Source organism: Microchirus variegatus (genome assembly GCF_963457635.1).
Source record: "Microchirus variegatus genome assembly, chromosome: 20".
NCBI lineage: Eukaryota > Metazoa > Chordata > Actinopteri > Pleuronectiformes > Soleidae > Microchirus > Microchirus variegatus.
This window is the reverse complement of record NC_139821.1, coordinates 9,973,044-9,999,878: the sequence shown is the minus strand read 5'-3', so window position 1 is coordinate 9,999,878 and position 26,835 is coordinate 9,973,044. Positions and strand designations below refer to the sequence as shown.

Sequence of the window (26,835 nt, the reverse complement as noted above, 5' to 3'; positions counted from 1 at the left end):
GCAACATCAGTGTTAACTCATTTATTCATAAATGAGTTAACACTGATGTTGCCAATCTCAAGTATTGATTATATATAATCAATACTTGAGATCTTGACTGTATATTACTTGTTTATTTTATTTTTTTAAACAACCTATTTTAGGTTTACCATTCACCTATAAAGCATTAGCAATAGATTTTTTTCCAGAAAATGTGTAGTTACAAAAGACAAACTCTTTATAAAAGCAGATAAAATATAATAATATTCCAAATATATACCTAAAAAAATCCTGTGATTGTACTGCACTTCTCTGATCAGCCTGACGTTTACCTCTTCCACACTCTCTCCATGTTTCTCCCTCTATATTCCACACTCGTTCTCACCCAGTTCCCAGATGTGCCTGGAGCTCCGATGCTAAAACACCATCTAATGGATTGGGTCTTGGGCTTTTCCCTCCTGAGTCCTGCACAGAGGCTGCTTAGATAGAGCACTGCCTCCAAACCAACATGCCTGTCTCCTCTTGTATGAGATTATTGATTTTAAGAGGGTGAGGCAAAGCGGATGAAAGATGGGGGAGGGAGAAAAATGAGAAAAAGGGGGAGGTGGAGGGAAAGTGAAAGAAAAGGAGTATGACAGGAGAAATATAATATAATGCCAAAGTGAGAGAAACAAGGAAAACAGATAAGGGGCGCACAAGAGGAATAGGGTGTATCCAGGTATCCATTTATTATCTATACTACAAACTACAAATCTAAGAAAAATAAATGAACAATTATTGTTCACCACAGTCTCTGAGGCAGACAGAATTATCATTAATTAGTTCCAGTTAAAGTTGACAAGCTGTCCCCTGCATTGCTGATGATGAATAACAATGACAATTTAAACTTTTGGTGTTGCAGCCAATATCAATCCAGTAAAATATGACTGGATCTGCCTTTGGATAATCTCTACCAATTATATTAAATATCCTCACACACAACTTTAAGAAAAGAAAAACCCTCTAGTTAAAAAAGAGCAAAATACTTCAGTGATATGTATGTGTGACTGTGGTAATTAGACATCACAGCAGTATAAAAAGTAAATGTAAAGCTATTTCTGAGTTCTGTAAACATATTTTCTCAATTGACCTGTTAAGTTGTGATAATCCTCTCGATGACCTCATGTCATGTCTAGAAGCCTGTTATTGTTAAAATATTAAATATTGCATTTCAAGTGCAATGGAAGCAGTTCTTGGACATTAAGCGATGTTGAATGTTTCCATGCACAGTTAAGTCAAGCTACAGTTGTTGTTTTGACATTCCAGGTATTATAAGAGAGATAGATGACATATCTCTGGTATTAGCGTAAGACACTAAGTTGCACTCACTGGTGGTGGTGAGCACACAGACATAAAATATTCTGAACAAAACATGGGCATATTCAGAAAATGTCCCACTATTGCTTTATATACCTACAACGCTGCATACAATAAAAGGTATATGTTGAGGGTTTCTTATGCTGATGAAATACCTGTTCAAATAGATATTAAACTTAATAAATCACACAAGAGGTAAGCAGGTAAAATGACTGATTGACTGTAAACCTGGAAAACAGCAGTTTTTGCTCTAAACAAAGTCAACGAGAGTCTAAGCAAGAGTCCAATCTACTTCTTCCTCTTTGAACTACAATTATCACAGCGCAGTAGGCAGGACAGCAATTATTTTTGCCCGGAAAAGATCAAGCTCTTTCACTGTTGGTTCTAATTACTGTGGCGCTAATCACTGCTATCCTCAATGTAATAAAAGAAATCAGTGTTTATTCAGTTTCTAAATGAATTCCAGGCCATTCCAGGAATGTGCCTTTACAGTGGATGATAAACACACTCAACGGAATAGCCAGATTACTGTTATGTGGCTAAAATGAGGCTAATGGGAGGTAATGATGAGGACAGTAATCACGCGGACACGCACAACACGTAACTGTATAAATGCAAACACACATGCCTCAGTGTACACACACACACAGATAATGACAACACTTTTTGGTACTCACGTGTTTTGACAGGTTGGCACTCTTGGAGTCAACATCATACCTACAGTAAAAAAGGCAGAGAGTGAGAGAGTCAGAGCATTTGAAAGCAATGGTGGGTGACGGGAACTCAGCTGGCAACACAACAGGGATAAAAGACAGGGTAAATCAGTAATGGGGCCAAGCAGCTTGTTAGCGATGGTCTCACCAGAGGCTGGTTCACTTCCTAACATCACAGGCTCACAGGCATCCTCCATTAAAATGACACTAAATGGACTAATTGGCAGTCGCACGTCTCATTGTGTGAGCGAGATAAACAGAATCTGAACATCATTGTGTGCTCGTGACTAAATATCTAAATAACCGTCCCTCCTTTGGATTTTCATCTCTGCTCATTAGTGTTAGTTCGAGTGGGCACTTGAGCTATTATTTGATGTGTGTTTGAAAACTATTCACACTTCCTATTTCTCTATTACACCTGCAGGCCTTTTATGCCAGCAACACTTGCAGAGGACAAAAAAACGGTCCAAAAGTGGCCCTTCGCTGTAGAGGCTACTCTACAAAATGAGAAGCAATCAGAAAAGTCATTCACTCAGCAATTTCAGGTCATTTCACAGCTCAGGTCATTTCACCCAACACTAGAAATGTATTGCCCATTGCTTTTGGAAGAAAATAAGGGCAAACTACGGGTACATAAAGGGTACATTATGAATTATGTGCACCCAGTTTGCTTCTGCCAATGTATACGCAGCACACTAAGGAATCTGGGTTATAAATATGAACTCCAACATCCAATGAACTTTTCATTCAAGACCAAGAGCTTTACTATGAACGCTCGAAATTCATAGACTGCAACCAGGCTCCAATGCGAGCTGTCACACTGTTGTCCAGTCATAAGTGCCATGCTTTGTCATTTCTTTTTTTCTAAATAGGAACATAATTTACAAAATTGACATCAGCATTGTCTATTGAAGAGCCCTGTGATGGTCTGGCGACCTGTCAGTTGGGATTGGCACCAGTGACCCTCATGGGGAGGATAAAGAGGTAGAAGATGGATGGATGGATGGTCTATCTAATGAGGAAGAGCTCAAATGAGTGATTAAGAACATTAACTTCACAGGAAAATGTTAGCCGATGTAAAAAAATGAAGTGAGAAATAGGCAAATTTTCCCAATACTTCCAATCATCCTAATTTACTTTACCTTTTAAAGGGACACTGTGTAGTATTTATGGGCTTATATGACCCAAAATCCTCTTTTTTTATACATATTATGTGCTTCTGCATTGTCTAGTCGCTGTATAATAGTTTTTGTTTTATTTTCGCAGTGTTTCAAAAAGTCATGTAAAATAACATTGCCGTGGTTGCATTGCCACTGTTCGCAGCGAGACGCCATGTTCAAACACATGTACAAAACACACGTGAGTGAGTTGAGCATTCTCGAAAGCGGTGCATCCCAGATGCAAAAGTATTCATGGACACAAAAGCAGAAGCAAGACATTTTACCATGGTGCCGACCCTGAATGATGCATGTGCACAGACGGCAGCCACTGGGCTGTTTCGTTCCTCGGATGCTCAGTTTGATTCAGGAAAGCCACTCAAAAGACAGAAATCATACATGGAGGCATGCAGTCAAATCTATTATTCAGCTGCCCTGACAAATGAGAGGGTATGGACTCACAAAGGACCCCTCCTCGTGAGTCTTTAATGAAGTTTGAAATAACAAACATAATACACGTCCTTACATCTCCTGGGTATGGCAATGTCACAGCACAACGAGAGGGAAAGCATATCAGAAAGCTCCAGAAAGTCCTGAATAATGTCTGCCCTGGCTTGTTTCCATACTTGTGAAATGTATGAGGGTCAACGTTACTCAGTTTGTCAATTTTTGAACCCGTCCTTCAACTCACACGATCCTACTGTCCGTATGCAGAGGCGGCAGCAAATTGCGACCCATGGTTCCGTTTTTAAAATAGGTAGCGGTCGCATAAATAACAGCAATCTGGTACCTTGGGTGTGAACGCCGTTGCCAAGGTAAGTCAATTTTTTTATGTGTTAATGTCATTGTCTGTAACTTACTGCCAAGCCAAGTCTTCTTTAAGCCTAACCCTAACCTCACTCCTTCTGTGAGCCCTAACTCTAACCTCACTAACATTTAATTGAGTTGAAAAATATGGGTCGTGTTTGGGGGTTAACTATTGGGGGTTTGAGTTGAAGGACATATTGCTCGATCTCTGTAGATTTAATGTTGCAATGCAATGAAGTCAAATGGCTTGAGATCAGCACTGATGCAGTGTACAAGCCTCCTGCCAAAGTCACATGACATATGGAGCTCTATAGATGGGCAAAAACCAAGACCAAGTTAAGTATATCTATTTCATGTATTTCATAGTATATGGACGTATAGATGCATTGTATGTGTGCTTTGTAGACAGGTTTACACACACACACACACTCTGCAATGAAATGTGACACTACTGACAAGATTATAAGGTCGAAGAAACACTCCAGCAGTTTTTAATGGTCACCACACATGGCAACAAACCCACAACGCTGTCTCTAATGCCTCACAAAGTCTCGGCGATGCACAAACAAGGTCTTGCATGTCCATGTGAGCCTGTCACACTTCTCTGTTGAGGTGACAATAGCAGTATATGCTGTGATGGTGAAACCCGTGTGCAAACTCAAACACTTGTACATGTACTGTATGCACACATTAGACACAAGGCTGTCTACTCATTTCCTGACACATGACTACATGCTATGTTTTTTGTCCAAGTAATGTAGGCTACATGTCACAATAGTATTATAACTCTCTTTCTCCAAAACATGCAGATGGACTAAACCATCATGGAGTCCAACTTTCTTCCCATTCACATTGTATAACATAACAAGTCTCCATCTATAAAATAAAGCCACTGAAATCCTCTCACCAACAGGCAGTATATAGTGCCAAAATAATCCATTCAAAATAGTAATAGACCTTATACCGTGTGTATATGCATTTCAGCACAAGAAGGTTGCAGTAAAACTTCGATCTGTACATCCAGTAGCTTTTAACTAAATGACTCATTTGGAGAGAGTAATTAGATTAATTAGATGAAATGCCAGTTCCACATATCAGCAGTCAAAAAATAAATTCTGGAACTGTACCAATATTGCTTTTAAAGTTGTAAGTGCATAATGGAGATACTAGGGCATCGAAACAAATGAAGACATCTCACTTAAATACTGCCTGCTAGTGTCAATGTCAAATACTTAAGCTGGTGTCACACTGTGTGCAGTGCGTGATGTGAGCAGAGCTGATTTGCCGCGTCTCACATGTGTCGGTCTCCTGCTCACCTACCGCGGAGCTGCTGTGGAGCTTCTGCAATGTTTTACAATGGGTTTGCCTTTAAAAAAAAATCATAAAAATATACTTTTCAATTCCCTAAATGCTCCTCTGTACTGTAACAGGACTCCTCAGTTTCACAATAAAGGTTTGTTTTATAAAAGAAATGACATGTTTGTGACAGATACGGTAGATACTGAAACTGTAGTGGAAGATAATTTTGTTGTGAGACACGTGCTGCTCATGTAAAAATATGAAATGAGACATGCTGTAGCTGTGAAACCGGACTTAATCATTTTAGAATGTCTAAAAAAAATATGCTGTTGAATAAAAAAAGGTCTTTCATGTTTTGGTCAATTAATTTAAGCTCTTGTTCCTGCAATTAGTTTGAGTAGAGGCCACATGCCAGGTGGTGATATAAGTGAATATTAAAAGAAGTGACTCTTTGTCTGTAGAATTGTCTTAATTGAATTGTCTTCTCCCAGTTTATACAAATTGAGTTAAATAGTATAAAAGAGAAGCAGGGAGCAGCTGTATGTGCCTACTTTGAAGCAAACAAACAAAAGCTAAATATTTTAAGCTTAAAGGAATACTTCACCGATTAGCATTTAGGTTTGTTTTATTAGAATAGGGGAATAGGGGTAGAATTTTTGAAAAATGGTGTTTCCCAACCCCAGTTTCCCCTGAGTTGAGAAATATCATCATTCTTTTTGCTACGTGCCCACCAGTGACACTTGGTCCTGTTAACATAACTGTTAGCAAAGATGGTGGACACTGTTTACGTTCTGGAAATGAGGTTCCGTTAAAAAGTGCGGAATTAGGGGCTGATTTACCAAAGCTTTGTGCATGCAAAAACACATGCAAACTGGATTGCGCACACAAATTTGCGTTGATGCTGATCTTCTAACAGGGCGCAACGAGGATTGCGTCTCTCAGACGGGCAAAATAACGGTCTTGCCTTAATGAACATGCAATGCAGGGCGTTTACACGCAACTTTGCATGTGCTGGGGGGAGACAATGTAAATATGTAATTTTAGCACAGGCAAAGTGATTTATTAAACCTGAAACTGATTGTGGTGCTTATTTTTGCATCTATAATTAGCACGTTTGAAAGCCAGGTCTTAACTGGTGCAGCTCTTTCTTTCTCCATGTTTAAAACCCTTGACTAGCGCCAAGCCCTCATTTAAATAGAGCGGTCTTAACCACTTCTGCACCTGTAGTCAATTGCAGTGGCAATGTAAGTTGCCACTGCTAAGTCACCCGCAAAACGCAAACCAGCAGCAGGCGCAATTTTTAAGCTTGCGCATACAATTTAGCGCTCTCTATTTGGGATCTTAGGAAATCAGGCCCTTAGTGTTGCAGTTTCAAGCCTCAGACGAAGGCTCTGACCAAGAGTCACTGGTGGACACATAAAAAAAGATATTTCTCAACTTAGGGGAAACGGAGGTTGAGAAGCACAATTTTTCAAAAAATCTACCCCTATTCTAGCAATACAAAGTATTCCTTTCACAACTATTAACAATTATGAACTTTGATGATGACTGCATTACATTTAGATTGTTCGACTTTTACATTTACTCTATGACATTCTGTAGTTTTTCAGAAAAGCTAACTCATATTCTGGAATTAATAACGGTAAAGTTCCTAAAGGAGGCCTCTGACACTGAGTAAATGTAAAGATCAACTCTGTCTCCTGAAATGCCGTTCGACCTTTACAAAGTCTTGAGGCAGAGCGAGTTCTAGTTTCAGCAAATATTAATATTGCAATGGCACACACACACACACACACACACACACACACACACACACACACACACACACACACACACACACACACACACACACACACACACACACACACACACACACACACACAGGTGTACATATGACTTACAAGTCAAATCGTAGGTTCTGTCGCTCTTCAAAGAAGTAGTCCAAAATGAATTTCCGCACAAAGTCCGGGTTTAATGTGTTGTCAATCACCTCTGTCCTCCCAAACTACACAAAGAAAGCAAGAAAAAAGACAAATAAGAAAGAACATTAAAGCAAAACAGTGTCCATTCCAGTCTCCAATTTGCATCTACACTCGGTAGTGTTTCAAAGTCATTGCATTCATTTACAGGTGCATTTTAAAAGCTATGCTCTGTGATGTGATTTTACGTGACTCACTAATGACCACAGGTTTTCCCGTGGAGAGACCAGTTGCAGACATTATATATACAGCTCAAAAATAATAAATGCAGAGCAGCTGAAGTATCAAGTCAATGGGGGTCAGGTACGTCCCAGTTTGGCATTTAACTCAGCATGTTAATAATGCATGCAGATGATGGGCTACTCAGAACTATGAATAACTGGGAATAATTGCAGCTGAAAGATTTGCCCCCTCATTTACATTCATGAATATTCCTTACTGTGAATCACACAGCAGCACGAAAATATGTGAGCTCGGGAAGAAGTTACAGGGATTGGCTGAAAGGGGGGATTATTGTCAGAGTCAGTGCAGATCAGTTTAAAATAAAGGTGACTTATTGAATGATATAATGAACTTTGTTTCATCTTTTCAGTGTATACAATCAAATGTCATCAATAAAAAGCATTTAAGCCTCAAATTTCACAACTCACAAAACCGACATTAACTGTAATCTGATTTAGTTTTTCGCAATGTCAGCACCATTGCTTGTTTTAGGAATGTTGGTTGGTCCAGACCAGGGGTAACTTGGGTCTTCAGCCACTCTGCAGTGGCTCCTTGTAGCTTAAGAGATCAAGGCGACAAATAAAAGTGTTTTAATATCTTGTGCATCACATCCAACGTCGACGAAAAATGCAATATTCAAAGCTCTTGCTTTGTTTGTTGATAATGTTGCATTGTGAGAGGTGAAGCCATGGGAGACAACTGAGCAGTGTGTGGAGAGTTAATTCAATCTGTTTCTAAGCGCAAGCAAGCAGATGTCTGTAGATAATCAGGCTGGTGTCTCGTCGACAACACAAATATGTGCATATGAATCTGTGCAGCGAGGACAGACTTTTCTCTTGTGTCTGGTTTGAAACTGATAATGAAACTGGATACGGTCTATGTGATTGTTTTTTTGGGTTTTCAGCACTTTGCAAACAGGACATCTGTTCATCAACTACCTGCAAGTTTTAAACCAATCCAATTTTCCTGCCAACTTGAGTGTAAATGAATATACAAGAAAACACACACGCATCTTCGGTGTCCAACACACTCACCTCTCTCCACTCCTTGTTGCCCATGCCTTGTGTGTAGAGAACACAAACTGTGAAGAACAGAAGCATATCATATTATTAATAATGTTTGGTAACTATAGAGAAGGTGAAATGTCAACGTATTACATGGATCCATTAGACAAACACTATGTAGTAAATCAATTAGCAAATCAGAAGACAACATCAAAGCATCTTATTTTCACTTCCAAAGTTCAAAAATACATTTTATACTGTATATCCTGATGTTGCTTGCTATTATATGCAATTTCCCATAACAAGAAGATTATCTTAAAGGTAAATTACTGAGCTTTGATGTTGTTTTCAGATCAGTGAGAGGGGGATATATTAACAGACGAACGTGTTTCATGCATTTATTTTTAAGAAACAGAGAGTAATAACATTGTCCTCTTGGATCACTACTTGCCTCAAAGTAACATATCTTCACATGTCCTACTATCTTATATACTCTTTCTCTCCTTTAGCTTCATGTTCTTTCCCCTGTCAGGACATTTCATATCAGTGGACTGAAGCGGCCACGCTCAGCATAATCACAAGTGCTACTCAGCATAAAAGCATGTCTTCATGTAGAGTCATACGACTGAAGTCTGAGCTTCTGCAAATGTGCTGAGGCAAGACAGTGACTGAGTGAGTGAGACAAAAGGAGTAAATCAGTATACAACACCAAAGGTTGTCCTGATGTCATCATCATCATCATCATCATCATCATCATCATCATCATCATCATCAGCACGCACGCACGCACGCACGCACGCACGCACGCACGCACGCACGCACGCACGCACGCACGCACGCACGCACGCACGCACGCACGCACGCACGCACGCACGCACGCACGCACGCACGCACGCACGCACGCACGCACGCACGCACGCACGCACGCACGCACGCACGCACGCACTGACATGAAGCATGCACTACCGTTCAAAAGTTGAAGGGGTCACTTAGAAATGTCCTTATTTTTGAAGGAAAAGCAAGACACTGTGTAGTATTTATGGGTTTATATAACCCAAAATCCACTTTTGTATACATATTATGTGCTCCTGCATTGTCTAGTCGCTGTATAATATTCTTTGTTTCATTTTCGTAGCGTTTCAAAAAGTCATGTAAAATAACATGGTCGCGGGCCGCTACTGCATTGCCACGAGACGCCATGTTTCTACGGGAGCCTGTATAGACAAACGCGAGAGAACAAATCAAGCGTTGCTTTACTTGTAGCGGAAGCCCCGCCTCCACTCTCTCCGCTTCATCTGCTACGGCCACGGCAGCTCGCCCTCTCCCTCGCCTCACGAACCTCATCTGCTGACACGGAGAAAGACGACGAGGCGGCATTTGACCGGCTGAGGATACCGTAGCGCTCAGGGAAGGGAGGGGGTGAGAAGAGGAGCAGTTCTTTGTTGTAAATTTCAGCCTCTCCTCTAGATGGCACTATAAACTACTTACTTCACCTTTAAATTAATCAGAATTACATTCTTTGTTATGTTTAACAGTTTAAAGTTTACACACTTTGTTAATGTGGTTAATGACTATTCGAGCTGCAAACGTCTGGTTTTTAATGGAATATGTACATAGGTGTATAGAGGCCCATTTCCAGCAACCATCTCTCCAGTGTTCTAATGGTACTTTGTGTTTGCTAATCGCGTTAGAAGGCTATTGGATGATTAGAAAACCCTTTTGCAATTATGTTAGCACAGCTGAAAACAGTTTTGCTGGTTCTTTGACGAAAGTAAAGTTTGAAGGGCAAAATTATTATTTTGTATAAAAATCATTATTTCTAATCTTGTCAATGTCTTGACTATATTGTCTATCCATTTTGAACTCTTTTGATGAATAAAAGTGTGAAAACACAAATAAATTGTCACCTAGACAAATAAATTGTCTAGGTGACCCAAACTTTTGAACGGTAGTGTACACAAAACAAAAATCATAAACCGTCCTTGTGAGCAGTCAAAAGTGTGTGTGTGCAGGTTTTTGCCGGCTTCCTCCCACAGTCCAAGAACATGCAATAGGTAAATCTGACAATCTAAATTGACCAAAGCTGCGACTGTGCTTGTCTTTATGTGGCCCTCTGATGGACCGCCTATCACACTGTGTCAGCTGAGATTGGCACAGCAACCCTCTGGACCCTCATGTGGAGGATAAAGCGGTAGAAGATGGATGATCAGCTCACTTAATTTATAACATCAGTCAACATATTTCTCAGGAGTAAATGGTCTCAATCTCTAGCTTAGGTCTTCTTCAACTGAATGTGGGTTAGGGTTCAGGTTTTGCAAATGATGTTTTGGGAAAGCAAGTTTCATACGAGTGTCCATGTACACCGTTGTTGTGATTGACAGCTGAATTGCACATTTCAAGGCTTCATAACAAAAAACCTTCCACAGTCAATGGTCATGAAATATTAGTTCCAAAATGATTTTTGGAAAAAGTGACAGACCCAATGCAAATGCTGTACTGTAGGTGAAGCGCTGTGCTTCTTAGGATCTTAACACATCAGTCACCTCTTTCCGCTGTTTGCATTTGTTATGATTTTTGGGCCCTAATGCAGGCAATGATCATGTGTCAGGACATGAGTTACAGATGAGTGAGGCTGTAACACTCCCAGCATAATGATTCCCTTTGTCAGTAATTGAATGTTTTCGTCGTATTGCAAAATCTTGTCGGTAAAACTGCCCACAGAAATATTTGACTATGCACACCTGAACCACTGCCAACCACTTCAGACACTTTGTTGAATTCTATATGTGCCAAAAGGAAGAAAGCACACGATACAGATGTGATATAACCCATTGAAATCATTCAGCTGAGTAGTAGGCAAATATTCTGCTGGTTTGTGAACGTAACGTGGTCATTAGATGTGGACTTATCATGGGTTCACACCAAACGTGAAGCACATTTTTCACATGAAATAGTTGATTCAAAGACGTAAAATAGCTAAAATTGTAACGTGAATCACTGGCAAACTTTGCTCAACAACAAAAGTTGCTGCATCAAATGAAAGCATGCCTGAACAACATAGACATTAAACAGTTTAAAAGGTGGAAAAATCACATTACTTCTCATGATCTGTGATATGACAGACAAATTGAGAGAGTGGTGCTGAACTAATCTGCTCAAAGGGGATCCTGTGCAGCAGAAACATTTACACAGCTGCAGGAGGAATCATGACTTTGCCGTGCGTGATGTTTCATTTTTTTCAAGGCTAATCGATGCTAAATCTCACTGCGGATGAGCCTAATTCTCTCTGATGTACAAAAGAGTGGAATTGCTCTTGATTCTTGGAGAGGAAGTAAAAAAAAGGCACTTTTCCCAGAATGTCAATGCATTGCTTTAGCATGCAGCCATGACACTAACGGTATTATTATAATGATTTCACCAGTGAGGGGAGGAGGACAACCACCCATTTCATCAATCTACGGGAAAAAGCTTGCTCATTAGCCTCACATGTATTAGTCAGACCTGCCTTTAGGCAAGCTTTCACACTGTGAAAAAGCCAAAACACTTAAACAGTGACTCACGAATAACAAATGTATGCCACGAAAGAAAGATCCTCTTTCAGTTATTAATTAATTTCTCACTTCTTTACACTCTGTAGATACCTCCTTTTTTTTACCTTTACTTACTCCTTTCTTCCCTACACCCTTAATTGACTCATATTTTATTTTGTGGCCTTTCCCGTCCTTCCTCCTTATGCTTCGTCCATTACCACCGTCCCCCAGAGTGAGGATTAGAAGTGATTAGGAGCCAAGATCTTGTATTCTCCCAATTAACAATCACAAACTGACACAAACTCGTTCTCGAGGGTGATCTTACTTGGGTCTGATTTGGAGAAGGTGTCCCTGTCCAGCAGATTTCTGTGGAGACACAAAGGGAGACAGTAATTAGAGAGACGGATCCCTATGCACAAGTCAGTACCACCATGTTCAGTTGACAGTATCACTGTGGTGTGAAAAAGCTACTGAAAATACTGGACTGACCACAGCAATGAGACCGAGGTTTATGAACTGCTTGAATATGTATAATTTGAGGATGGGTGATGTACAATTATCTCACAATATTCCAGGCAAAATTGTGACATTAATGGTGTAAGTACTTTTTTCCGTAATAATCAATACACAGTTCAAAATAAGAAAATATGTATAGAAACATATCAAAACAGACAAAAATAAATATATCACATAAAAAATGTACTCTGTAATTAAAATACCAGAATAATGACAAGTTTATGATTTCATTCTTGATTGATCGTATGTATTTTCTTACTCCTGTGCACAAGGTGTACCTTTGCTTTGAATGTAATTGTCATTTTACATTTTTATTTAACATAAATCCTCATAGTGCCAGGAGATATTTAGGCCAGATTTTCTAATACTAAGTTTAAAGAAGTGTTAATCACATTTCACATTTTCACTTCACCTCTGCTTTACTCTGTGGCTGTGTGAAACGCTCACATAAAAAAATGATACCATTATTATTATTATCAACAATACGATATGGAACAGCACTAGTAAAAAATATAAAAAGACATATTCTCTTCAATATATTTTTGATGGCGATATCCCATATATGTCTTCAACATTGAAACCCATGAAAAGTAACATGAAGTGGTTAAAGCATGACTGGTGTTTGGGGAACAGCCAACACTTTACTGTATATTTCTAAAAAATCAACCTGAGATGAGTTTTCAGATGTTATCACAAACAAAGACATGTGAGTGAATCATTTTATTTTCAACTTGACCATGAACCTTATTAAAATTAAGCAATCAGGAACACGAGAGATAAATATGCTGACATTCCCAACCAATGAAAAAAAAATTGGGCAGCGTTGACCAAGCCCTTGCACTCTTGTATCTGTCATGTTACTCATGTTAGTGGCCAATGCAGCTGATGGATGTAGTCGTTTCCTCTTGGTGTGCCTTTGATCGGGGTTGCCATGGCAACTGAGATGGGAATTGCTTATGCCTTTGATCTGTGCAAGACAGATAGAACAGTGTGTGACAGAATGGTTGGACTCAGCAGGACAATTAACCTCACAATCTTCTGCTGAAATGGCCTTTTAATCTAACTTTGATCTTTAGAATACATATGCAGTGCGTAATATTGATGTAAACCCTACATTTTGGACGTCAAAGTCTACTCAGAAGTGATCAGTTGTCCAACCCAAACTGTTGTCTTTATTCTTAATTTGGGACATCAACGTACGCTATGGAACCAGCATCCTTGGAAAGTCAAGTTGTACGACCTAAACGACCTGACCGAGGACGCCATCCCCCAGAATATTTGGCAAGCTTAGATGTTGATCTTCGCTCCCAACTATTTTCAACTGCAGCCTCTGGTTCCACGGTACAACACGGTAGGCACACCAGTGCTAATTCAGAGCAGAGGTCCTTGTCCTCTTGGTCAGGTGAAGGCCATGCGTACACTGGTGTTCAGGCTAGCATGGAGTGTGCGAGACTCAATGCTAAGGACAGGAAAGACAAACGACCACAACATGAGGCCCAACAAGCACCTAAAGCTATGTCTAAGCAGCTGCATGAACGCCGTCGACTCCAGAAGAAGGAAAATGATCTCCTAGTTGCTCAGCTAGTCTCCTCCTTCCTGGAGGAACAAGATGGAAAATCATTTGACAGTGCATCTGTAGCTGCTGGATTTAAACCCTTATCAATGAACACAGGGTCGTGTGTTCCCACCGAACAATGGCGCTGTACCCCACAACAACTCAAAACAGCTACAGTTCCTGTTGTTCGAGCCGCAGCAGTCACCATCGAGCAGACACCAGCTGCAGACAACATAGCCATGGATCAACCTGATTCCAGCTCTGGTGCCACTGCTGCCGCAGCCTTAAGGCAACCACCAATACCATCTACTACAGCTCCTTCAACCAGTCAGTTAGTAGACACCAATGTGCCGCCAGGGTCTCCAGGGGTTTTTAGAATTATACCTGATGAAGCACTCGCACTGCTGCAAAACCAACCTATTGCAGATAACCTGGTTCAACCAAGGTTTGGTGATGTGCTTGCTAACCTCAAATTCTTCCTGTGTTGAAATGGCTTTCAAGATTTAGAATTTAAACTTAAAGTAGCCTAGCATAAAGTAGAATTTGCTTTCGGGGTTCCCCGACAGTTGGTAAATGGTATTGCTTGTTACAACTGTTGTAAAATATATGTTGCAGTAACTCTCAGGGTTTCCCCCAGTGTATTATACTTGCCCCCCCGCCAGGCTTAGCGTTACTTGTTTATTTATTTAAAATAGATTTTTTTATACACCTCTGCTTTTTCAATACCGGGGAACAAGAGAGCATGCGCCCCCAAATAATCCGCGCAGCGAACGCTTGTCCAGGTGCTGATTGAAACCCTAGTCACACTATCAAGTCCGTCATTATTACGGTTACATCATTCTTGTCAATAAAGATGTTATATTTAGGGATGCACCGATAATTCGGCGGTCGAAACACAGCTACAACACGGTGGAACGGCACCTGTTAAACGCTGGAAAGTCTCTGCGCAAAAGCGAAACTTGGCTGCGTGCGGCACAGATTATGAACTCCCCGCAACATTCACTTCACAGCAGAGAACATTCTCTCTCTTTGAGCAGTTAACAAAAGACATCAGCTCATCTGTTATGATGCATCTGTTATTCCCTTAATTGCAGCGTTAAAGCTTCTTCTTTCACAAAGATTAAGACCACGGAGTGAAAACGATGAAAAGTGCGTTCTGCTCTTCAGAGTCTGTCACCGGTGTTTTACTCAGATCTTCACGGATCACCTGCACTTCATCGTGACTGTAGTCCATCATCGTCATAAAGATCATTATTTTTATGTGGGGATAAAACACGTAGAGAAATTATCCAGGCTGCTTTGGAAGAGACCGCTTGGAGACGCAGGAGCGCAGAGCGAGGAACGGTGCAGGAGAGGGAGAAGGGAACAAAAAAACGCCGTCAGCCGCGAGTGGGCCCGAGAGATACCACCGGGCTTAGCCGGTTTTCTGGGGGAAACCCTGACTCTTGTTAATATTTGTTGACAAGAATGATACCGGTGAACTCTAAAGCAATTTCTAATGTGCAAAAACAATGTCTGTTGTTGCTGTAATATTTTTTCTCTATTCAGCCCAAACCAATGTGTCATAAATAAAACAAACACATTGAATGTGAAGAATGTTATGCAATGCTCAGCCTTTTTGTATTGAAAGAATCTTTGCAAACATGCTACTGATCAATTTAAACACAAATAAATAAAAATACAAATACATGATAAGTAACAAGGGTGTCTGTGTTGTTTCTTCTACAAAATATGAGACTGTATACTGGCCTGTGAAAAGCTCAGTCTCTCTGTACTGCCAATCTTAAACTGAAAAGCTTAAAGGTCACAAAGAGTGGTCCTGTTGCGCATATAGTTATGGAGGTCTACTTACATACATTAAGTTGTTTTTATGGTCAAAAACCTCCTAGTTGCTGTAAACGAGCCGATATAAATCCTCTTTTCTGACGGTGTTTCCCAGCCACGAGACGAGACTTAAATCTCTCAACCCGGAAGTGACATATCAGCACACCCGCTCTCAGAAGCGCAGCTCCCCCCTCTGGAACGGTGGATGCACTGCTACTCATTATCAAAACATTGTTTAAAAATAGCTTCTTCACGACTCCCCACCGCAGTCCCTTTTATGACTTTGACCCGGAGTCAGACCCAGAGTCAGAAGACACTGTCGCTCGTGAAACACCTCCACAACGGACGTTATTCTTCTTCTGCGGTTCAATGTACGCAACCTGATGTGCCCGGACTTGTGCCCGGAGCAGGACGATCATTTACGTAACTATAACGGGATTTTCAGAGATCTCGCTGAGCCCGAGATTACAATAAAACACAGCGTTCTAAGCAATGGCTGAACTGTTTTTTTCCGAAACTTCATGGCTTCATAAACAAGGTAATGACGCAGATACACACTAAAAAACAGCGTTAATTGGAACTTCCGGTCTAGTTCCGCTTTAAATACTTGAACTCAAATCTTTTTAATTGTGTGCCCTCCGTTGTCACACATTCACAGTCTGAGAAATGTGTTTATATGAACCTACACCATCGAAGTGTGTGATAACTTTCACCATAAAACAACACTATCTCCAGGTTGGAAGTTGGTCTCATTTCATATTCTGACTCTTTAATACTTATAAGAATTCAGATTGTTACAAGTTCTCATTTCATGCTTGAAAAACACCGGGTCTGAGCTCCTCTTCTTTTGTGACTCGTGAAACGTCGTGCACGGTTTTCAGTCCTCGCAAAAACACTGAGCTTCATCCAAGATGTAAATTAACCAAATTGTGAAGAACTGTTATCCAAAAAAGAGGAAGGAAGAAGCTGGAGAAAATTAACTGGGCTGATATGAAAGTGGCATGTGACCTTACGGTGAATACTGACTTGAAAATAATAAGGTGAATAACTGTGATGAAAGAGAGGAGCGAGAGAGAGGTCATAAACTGATCAGTGAGGTTGAAAATTTCTAGTGCATAAAAGTCACGATAAGAATTTAAATCTACTCTTCAATCCACTTTCCTTCACACACTAACTGTGCCTCGGTTGCAGAAAAGCCCACAGACTATGGGTAATGCGTTCAGATATCCTTTCAATCCCAGGGATTGTTATAGACTTTGAAAGGCTGTCAGACAAATCCCTGAGACCATCAGTGGTCCTTTCTCAGTTGCCTGTATCCGTCTCTTTCTTCCGGCTCATCAACACTACCTTTGTAATTCTTCTATTATGTTTGTTCTCAAAGTAAAAAGACCTTTGCTGTCTCCAGTCTTTTACACTCTGTCAGAACTTGAGACAGGGGAAGCTGTTTAGAAGATTTGAAGAAAATGCTGGTTAAAGCAACATTATGCAACCATTTTACCACTTCGGTATGATTTTAATGAAGAAATCTAATAGGGACGGTTCATGTGTTCTGTCCATTTAAAATATTGATTTCAATGTGTATCATTCTTAATCTCAATATTATTGAGATTATTATTACTTACTAATTCCTTGTTTGATTACCTGTTGAGACAATGAAAACCACGTAAACTGGGTCCTATAAGAGCAGAGCGATCAAAAAGGAATAAGCTGTTAACTTAAGTTTGTTAGCTCCAATAACTTTGCCACTCTCTCCACTAACAGCTGGGTCCACAGATATGTTCCTTATTTTGCCATCTATGGTACAGAATCAAACATACTTCCTTAATCAACAACAAATCCCAAAGGTCCTAAAATCCAAACTTATTAACATGTTCAAAGTCCAAAACTAAGATATTCAGATCACAAAAAGATAAAATCCCCCAACCAAAGGAACTGCAATCAGAAAATAGATAGATCACAACAAAACAATCTTTGTTTTTTGTTGATCTATAAGCAACTTGACCAGCGAAGCAGCTTACTCCTGTTTGAATAATGTCAACTACAAACTAAGGTACTATTGTTTGACTATTGACTATTTTTTTATGGCTTATAATAAAACTTGTAAAAACAAATATCAATCCTTTAGGCTATGATAATTATTTCAGAAGAGTGAAGATACATTAACACAATAACACATATATTCTAAGTATTCCCCAGCTATGGTATAATAAGTTTAATTTTTCTAAGATTGAGGCATGTTTATTTTTCTTGAAAATTTATAAATATCCCTAGTGTCAAGCAAGACACTACATACATAATTAATTAGTTGTCAGAGGTAGTGGAGGATGTTGTCGCATTACATACTTTCATGACTTTCATCCCTAAATTTGGCCATGAAATACAGTCCTATAACAATGTGACGGCATTTCACAGGGTCAAGAGTCATTTTCCTACAATCTTTCACCCTTTAAGAGAGAATTTCAGGATCCACAGTGACTGGCTGCTGCTCTAAGCACATCACACATGGTGGCACTCCATATGAGCTCCTGGGCTCCCCCGTGCACATGGGTTTGTGTGTGTGTGTGTGTGTGTGTGTGTGTGTGTGTGTGTGTGTGTGTGTGTGTGTGTGTGTGTGTGTGTGTGTGTGTGTTTTCAGGATTTCCACTTCAGAGGATAATGTGAATGAGTCATGGCTCTCGCTCCTTTTCTTCTATTTATCCAGAGGCAGGCAGCTGAAAGCTAAATGCTGCCACCAAAGTCACAGAGAAGTCTGCAGGAAGAAAGGTACCAGGCTAAAATGGCATTAGTAGTTTTAGCTGTGAGTTTCCCCAAGGCATTAAAAGCATGTATAATACATTTTTGGTAAGGAGTTTAGATCTCTTTATATAAATAGAAAAATCAATAATCTGATCAAACTACATGAAGAAGCAATAGAATCCTACTTGTGCTGATGGAGACAGCTTCTCATCACTGAACAGATTGATTTCATTAAAAGATTTGTCTTTCAGCCTTGGAACTCTCCTCTTCCCTCGCAAAAAGCATCACCTTTGGCATTTCTACTGTCTCCCTTCCTCTGATGCATGCTTGTTTATGCACACAAGAACCACTCCTCAGTGCATCTTCCCTCTCTGATTCATTTACTGCGTAATCACTTCATGATAGTTATCCTCTTCCTCTCCTCTAATGTGCTACCACACCTAACTGAAGCCCACTCCAGATAATTAAGCCTAACCCAAAGTAATCCACTCAGCCACAACTGGATTAATTATCGCTTAAAAAAAAAAAAATCCATACAAAAGTGTTCATGTTCGGTAATGTGACTTTTTCAATGAAGATTGGTAAAATCAGGCTTCAAGGAATGATTCCACATGCAAAACACCATGTATCAAAGAGCACATTACATGGCACTTGTTCAGCTTTCATCTACCATGCTTTTAAGGCAATTACTGCAAAGGAGCAGAGCGACGTGGAAAGGTCCATTAGATGATTACTAATACTAGAAACATAAACCTTTATATTTCCCGGAAGGCAGGTTTCCCTAGGGTCAATAAGCGTAGTATTTTCTTGAGTCTACAAAAACACTAATCAATCAACATGGTGAAAACTTGGCGCCACACTGAGGGCGTGGTTAAATCATCGATTCCACAAGATTGTGGCGTTGTTTCGATCAATATTTGACTTACAATCGATATCAGCTTACAAATCTGATTTGGGCTGCGGTCTAAACAAGGCCAAAGTAAGCAACACATCTCAGTCTCTATTAGCTTAGCTGTTAGCTCCGCCCAAGAGAGGCATCATGGACGAGCAGTGCAAAGGCTGTTCAGCCCTCGTGTCAGTATGTGCCTGCAGGCACAGGGTATTCAAATATCTTTGAAGGAATAGCATGTCATTGAATATTTGTTCAAATATGATATTTGAGAAAAGCGCAGCACTAGCACACATGAATACACGCACACACACACTCACCTGCAGGACTCCTCATCAGCAACACAGACACACATCATCAGGATGATAGCACAGTTCTAGAGCTCAGGGTGCTTTCACACCTACAGCATTTGGTGCGCACCAAACGTGTTTGGTCACTTCGTTCGGTTCGGTTGCGTGTCAATGTAATCCCAGTACTTTGGTGTGCAACAAATCAACCGGTCCGAGACCTGCCTGAAGGCGTGGTCTTGGACCGCTTTATCTGCCGTACTTTGGTACGGTTCCTCTGGTGTGAAAGCTACCAAGCCAAATGGGACAAAACGGTCTGATAAAAGCTGTTCTTCCATGTTTATCAGAGGTGGCGTGTTAGTCTGGTTAAGTAATTGGCCAGTGAATCTTAAAACAAACCATGCAATGGTCACATTTAAAAGTAAAATAAAGCAACATAAATAAAAAAGTGGTAGTGCCCCCTGATCTGCCTCATCTGTTGTAGACACGGCCCTTTTATTTCTGCACACCGCCCCTGCGCTGTTCTCTTCTCCCTCTCCTGCGCCGTTCGTCACTCCTGCTTCTGCGTCTCCAAGCGGTCTCTTCCAAAGCAGACTGGATCATTTCTCTACGTGTTTTATCCCCTCATAAAAATAATGATCTTTACGACGAGGATGGAGTACAGTCGCGATAAAGTGCAGGTGTTCCGAGTAGATCTGAGTAAAACATGGTGACGACTCTTAAGAGCAGAGCGCACTTTTCATCATAATCAGATGAGCTGATCTCATTAGTTAACTGCTCAAAGAGAGAGAATGTTCTCTGGTGTGAAGTGAATGTCGCGGGGAGTTCATAATCTGCGCCGCATGCAGCCAAGTTTCGCTTTTGCGCAAGAGACTTTCCAGCATTTAATAGGTGCTGTTCCACAGTGTACTCGCTAATGCATACACTACCGGTCAAAAGTTTTGGAACACCCCAAAACTCTGACAGGAAGAGGTCTAGCAGACCCAAAACCCCTATAGAATCAAAAGACAAGTTTCTGAGAGTCAATAGCTTGCGTGATCGGCGGCTCATCATCATCACCATCCTGGCACCTCCTCTACAGTGTACAAGCAGAGATGAAGCAGAGATTTCAAATGTTGGTTCATCACGGGAAGCTGTGGCCTAGTGGTTAGGGCTTCAAGCTTGATACCGGAAGGTAGCCGGTTCGAACCCCGACCTGTCCGCAGCTGAAGTACACCTCGCCGCTGAATGCAGGCAGCTCACTGCTCTGGGTTAGCATGTACTTCACCTCACTGTGGTGACGGGTTAAAATGCAGAGATTGGAAATGTTCCCACTGCGGGACTAATAAGTCTTAAGTATTATTAATCTTAATAAGTAAAAATCTTAATCTTAATTATTCAGTACATAACACCTTCTTCCAGACTTCAGTAGTCTATTGGTGGTGTTTCATGTCCTGCAAGCCTTCTTATTCTGACGTCTTAGCAACGGCTTTCTTGCTGCAACTCGACCGTTCAAACCTGCAACTCGAAGTCTTCTCTTCACAGTTGAAACTGAACTTGCTTACTACGACCGCTATTAAGCTGTGCTTGAAGCTGTTGTCCTGTGAGCTGCCTATCATGCAAGCTGTTGACTCTCAGAAACCTGTCTTCTGATTCTGTTCTGGCTTTGGGTCTGGGACCTATTCCTGTCAGAGTTTCTCCCAGTTTCTGAGTGCCTTTTGATGGTGAAGGAAACTGTACTCACTGACACCTTGACTTTCTTCTTTTTTCGTTTTTGGGTAACCTTCCATTTTTTTAATATATTTAGCAGTTCACTACTTACCTTTGTACCATTTCAAGATATTCATTGGACTTGAATGGCTTGAATTTCAATAAAATACTATAAAAACTGTGGTGCTCTAAAATTTTTGACCAGTAGTGTATGTGAAAGAAAACCATACCCAAGTCTGTTTGCTACATTGTAACATTTTTCTGACTGGTGCGGACCAAAGCAATCAAATTATAGGTGTAAAAGCGCTCTCAGTCTAATGTTGAACCATGCTTCCTTCTCCCTTGGGACAACCAACATCTACATATATCACTACGTACACATGACTCATATCCTCTGACAGCTGTCAGTCACATCTACAGGTAGAGAAGTCGGATCCGAAATGAGGTAGAAACACACAAAGAAAAAACGTGAAAATGAGAAAGTGAAACCTAGGGACAGATGGCCCATGAAGAGACCGATGACTTTCTATGTGGAATTCCTGGTAGAGATTCAGTGTGGGGTCAGAGTGGGTTATCTCTCTTTCTGCCCCACACACACTGGAAAAACACCTATGTGTCAATGAGAGCCAGATAATAGCAGTATAGGGATGGTTGCCAAGGTAACCACAGACAGACATCTGAGGCCACTTGACTCGTCTGACTGACAGCCGCTGTATTTTCGTGTTTTGTTTTGTGACTTTGGTGTCGTTTCTTGATCTGGTTTCTCTTGCTCCATACTATCTCCTCTGTTCTATCAATGTCCTGTATGTCCCTCTGTCTAGTTCCTCTCCCTTCATTTCTGTTCTTTGAATTAATGAATACTTGTACGGTGCCTTTTGGACTGGTTTGAGAGGCCCTGTCCCTGTAACCACACACACACACACACACACACACCTTTCCATCCTCACAGCCCCGGGACCCTTACAACCTTTCGTCGCAGAAATAAATTGGGTTTATGAAGGAGAGGAGAGGAAAGAAAAAGAAACTAAAGAGGATGTGGAAGAAAAAATGAGTACTACACCGAGAAAGGACAGTTGAAAGACCCAGGTTAGGTGTTGAGTGAACAAGCTGCATGCTGAGGAAGAGAGGCAGGCAGTCTAATTAGCAGCCCCAAACTTTGACAGTAGTAATAGGAAGCTTTGTTTGTTTGTGTGTGTGTGTGTGTGTCAGCACTGTTTCTGTTATTTTGAACTATATTTGGAGTCCGATTTAAGCATGTGTGCAAAGAGTGTAAAAGCTTTGTGCATTTTTCTGTATTAAAGATTCAAGCTATCTGTGTGGTTATAGTATTGCTGCTGCTGTTATAATAGACAATTAAAAAGTGGGTGGAGATGCCTCTCGCCTTCGATGTCAGCATTCAGTGTATTTCTTATTCAGTTTTAATTATTGTTATTATCATGATTAATTCAGCTTTTTCTCTTTAAAAAAATGCAATGGTGCACACATTCAAACTTGGGGGTAGAGGGGATCTGAATATCTTTGTTTATCTTTGTATCATATTCATTCCAACTTCAATCCCAACTTTACAAAGTGCAAAGCGATTTTTGTAGTTTTTGCGTTGCGTTACTTCGTGCACAATTCACATCAACATTCATGGATCATTTGTCTCACATTACCAAACACAACTGGTGACTTAAGTCAACAACAGTGTGAGCAACAACACATTTTCAGACCTAACTTCTAATTTTCTCTTTATCTACTACTTATTGCTAGGTCTCGCCCTCTTGGGACGAGCACATACAGCAACAGTGATCCATTTCTGATGCAACAACAGGACCTAAGAGTCACATTATTCCTGTGATTTGCTTCACCCTGCTTGTCTGAAGTGAAGTTCAAGCCTTCTCCGTTCCTTTTACATCATGAGTGTCTCGCTCTCTGGATGCGTTCTCATGTCTCTGTCCTCCCATCGGGGGGGAGGGGGGATGGGGGTTTCTCAATTAGTACCCAGAGCATGAAGTCACCACATTCTGTCTATTGTTTTACTCCCTCCTCCTGTCCTCACTCTCTTCCTCTCTGTCTCCCTCTTTGACCATGACCTGATTAGACTCTCTGTAGACTAAACCATCTCACTGAACTAGATACGGTTACACACATATATATACACACAAAGCCACATGGAGGGACCTGTTAATGGCCCAATGATTTTCCAGTTCATTATGACCCAAGCTAAACTGTTGACAGATATACAGTCGTTCTTGTAAACATTGGTCCAATATTAAAGATGTAATAAACTTAAGAGTCAATAAACAAGATAAATAAGACACACGGACTAAGCAAGAAAACAAAGAGACTTATTCGATAATGGAGTCAATTGGTACGTCTTTGTCTGACTAAAACCAGACTTATATGTTCAGTCAGACTCGTCAGCGCTGGCATAGGCGCTCTGCACATGCATTCACAGTTCCCACCCCTTGGCTTTCACCCAGAATTAATAGAAGAAGCTAGTACACAGAGAAAAATAATAAGAAGAAAAAAGAGGCAAATGGGTACATTTTCTGGACTGACTATGAGTTCATGCACTTCCAGATACAAGAATGTAATATTTTAAACTTTATGGATGGTATGACTCAGAATGGCTCTTGACCTGCTACCAACTAGCTGCCAGCTGTCATGGAAACTGCCAAAGATTGACAAGCTGAAAGAGGACATCACCACCGAGCACAGTGGAGACAGACACACTTCACTCAGTAAATTGATTCCCTTGCTTGTGCTAGTACACTGCCACACGAACAGCAGTCCAATTAGACAACACACTTGAGCTGCAACCATAACTCGACTTAACGGCACATGGAAATGTACTGAAGGTGTGATGGAAAACACCAGCACAAGAGAAACGCTGTTCTCTAAATTCCCCCACATTGTTTACTTTGGAAAGCAGTGGAAAATATGTTAGCGACGATTTTCCTTGCTTCATCCTTTATTACCACCCCCACAGGTTGCAAACAAACCTGTTGTGGTAACTATAGAAGTGAGAGCTACTAACCCTGATGTGCCAAATGTTTTGCAAAACCATCTGTGAAGGAAATAGTTTGGAAAAGGGCAAGTGCAAGAAATATAGTTGGCAGGTGATTGGATGAAAACATCTGTCTATCACGATTGCTGCAATAAAATGGCATTTTAAAGAAATACAACAATATATAATGACACAGAACATAGCTGAACAAATATGAATATCTATTTAACACTAATTAACACAATGGGCCTTGTCTCTGTTTGTTCAAGTATAAATGAATTGGATATCATCATGTTCAATCCTCTATTGCAGTCATTCTTGCTGCAAAGCAAACAAGGTGATGGAAATGAAATGGTGGATCATGGAAACACCTCAGGCAACATAACACATATTTGCCAGGTTTGTCAGGTGCTGATTGTATAGAAACCTGGTGCCATATTGGCACTAACCCTACTGATGCGGAATATGTCAGATTACCAGATATCAGGGTGAATAATTAGCAGATCATTTGTGTGGAGCAAGAGGAGAAAGCCTGATCTGTTCCGTTATGTTCATTTGCAACAGAGCATAAAGAAAAGCCCCCCCCCCCCTCCTCTCCACAGTCTCTCACACACACTTACACATACTGAAGGGGAGCTTTAGCAGCTTGTATTCGCTCTTTGCTTCTCTAAGAGCGATGCCCTAATTCTTCTTGACAAGGGCTGGAAGAGCCAAGAGAACATCTCAGAGCGGGCACACACACACACACACACACACACACAATACATTTTACACACAGACATGTTCAACAGAATACACATAAGTCATAGACAGCACACAGCCAAACATCTGTGCCAATGGCATTTTACCTTAATTGCCTTTGTCACTGCTTTCAGTACAGTCTAGTCCACTCGTCTACAGTTTCCTCCATCAACACATTGCCACGAGCATACATGTGGCTGTAACTGCTCAGTGCTGACTAGAGTCTCAGATGCTTTACTCACGGAACGTGAGGGTGTGATAATGATCATAATAAAAAAATTGGATCTCATATTCATGTGCAACAATGCGGGAAGATAAATGGGACCTGGCCAGATACTCAAGTTGTCAAACTGTGTGTGTTTGTGTGTTAGGGGTGGGTTTTCAACAGGATTCTCAGTTGAATATTTGGGCTCTCCAACACACACACATATACTCACATCCCTGCAGGCCAAAGACAGAAGGAAATTAATTAGCTCTCTTCATGCTTGTTTATTAGAAACAAGCATTAAACATAATATGCAAAAAAAAAAGAAAACACTCACTCAGATACAGCAACGTGTGCTTGCTTCAAACTAACAATTTTCACAAGGGAGAAAAAAGTGTCAGTGTTCCAGCCAAACCGACTAGACAGACTACTGAGGAAAATTCTCAACTCAAAGAAATCGAAAGACAACCAACCAGCGCAAGAGAGCGATGCGGATTCTCAATTTGTGGAGAGTAGAAGCTAACGAGATGCATTCAAAGACCCTAGTAAATGTAATCACTTCTGCAGGATCTGCAGCATTTTAAGCTTGTAAAAGTGGCTTCAAGATGCATTCAAGAAACTTAATTAATGTCATCACTTCATCAAACACACATAAGCATACCACAAACCAAATACTTGCTGCTGCTGCTGCTGTCACCTTGTGGTAATAAATGAATCACAAATTTGGGTTGTTATTCGAGTTGAAGAAATTATATATTTTCAGTTTTGCATCTTATAAATATAATAACGAATGGTCACATGAACTGATAAGCTTTTTCTGAATAATAAATATATGGAATATCCAAGCTCATCCCTTGTGTTTTGTATGTACTGTTGGTTTGTGTCCAAACATGTCTGTCTCTGTGAATGACTGTTACACACTGTCTGACAATGTGAGTGTGTAAGCACTAATGCGTGTGAGGCTACCGGAGGCGACAACGAGAGTAAGAGAGGGAGGAAGGAAGGAAGTAGGGAAGATGGAAGTATTTTTGTTTCTCCCTCTGACTCCCTTCATACAGTAGTAAATTCCATCTTTCTTTTCCTGCCTTATGTTTGTACTGTGGCCTGTAGACAGCGTTATCAACAGGGTGCCACCAAGTGTGTGCATGTGAGAGGGGGCTTCTACATGAAAGACAGAGGGGAAGCCATGAATGAGGAATGGTGTAAGCGGAGGCAGCATCTCTGGATGGAAAAAAGCACCAATTTATTTTACGTAAAGGAATCTTACTTGTCAAATAGTCTAAATCTGTTCTTCAAATGACAATATGAAAGCTTAGTGTGTAACATTGCGTCTCTCTTTTGTAAAGCAGCAGAGG

General features: G+C 40.6%; 1 protein-coding gene across 1 annotated transcript in view; it reads right to left on the bottom strand.

Annotated features, from left to right (window-relative positions):
- The window catches only part of LOC310941608 (copine-8), a gene marked incomplete at both ends in the record, with an annotated part of 94,046 nt that overhangs the window by 51,215 nt on the left and 15,996 nt on the right, over positions 1–26,835 (bottom strand). Inside the window, 4 exons of the mRNA XM_083906794.1 lie at positions 2,013–2,052; positions 7,213–7,316; positions 8,547–8,593; positions 12,372–12,412. Coding sequence (XP_083762920.1) covers positions 2,013–2,052; positions 7,213–7,316; positions 8,547–8,593; positions 12,372–12,412 — 232 coding nt within the window. The remainder of the gene's footprint in view (positions 1–2,012; positions 2,053–7,212; positions 7,317–8,546; positions 8,594–12,371; positions 12,413–26,835) is intronic.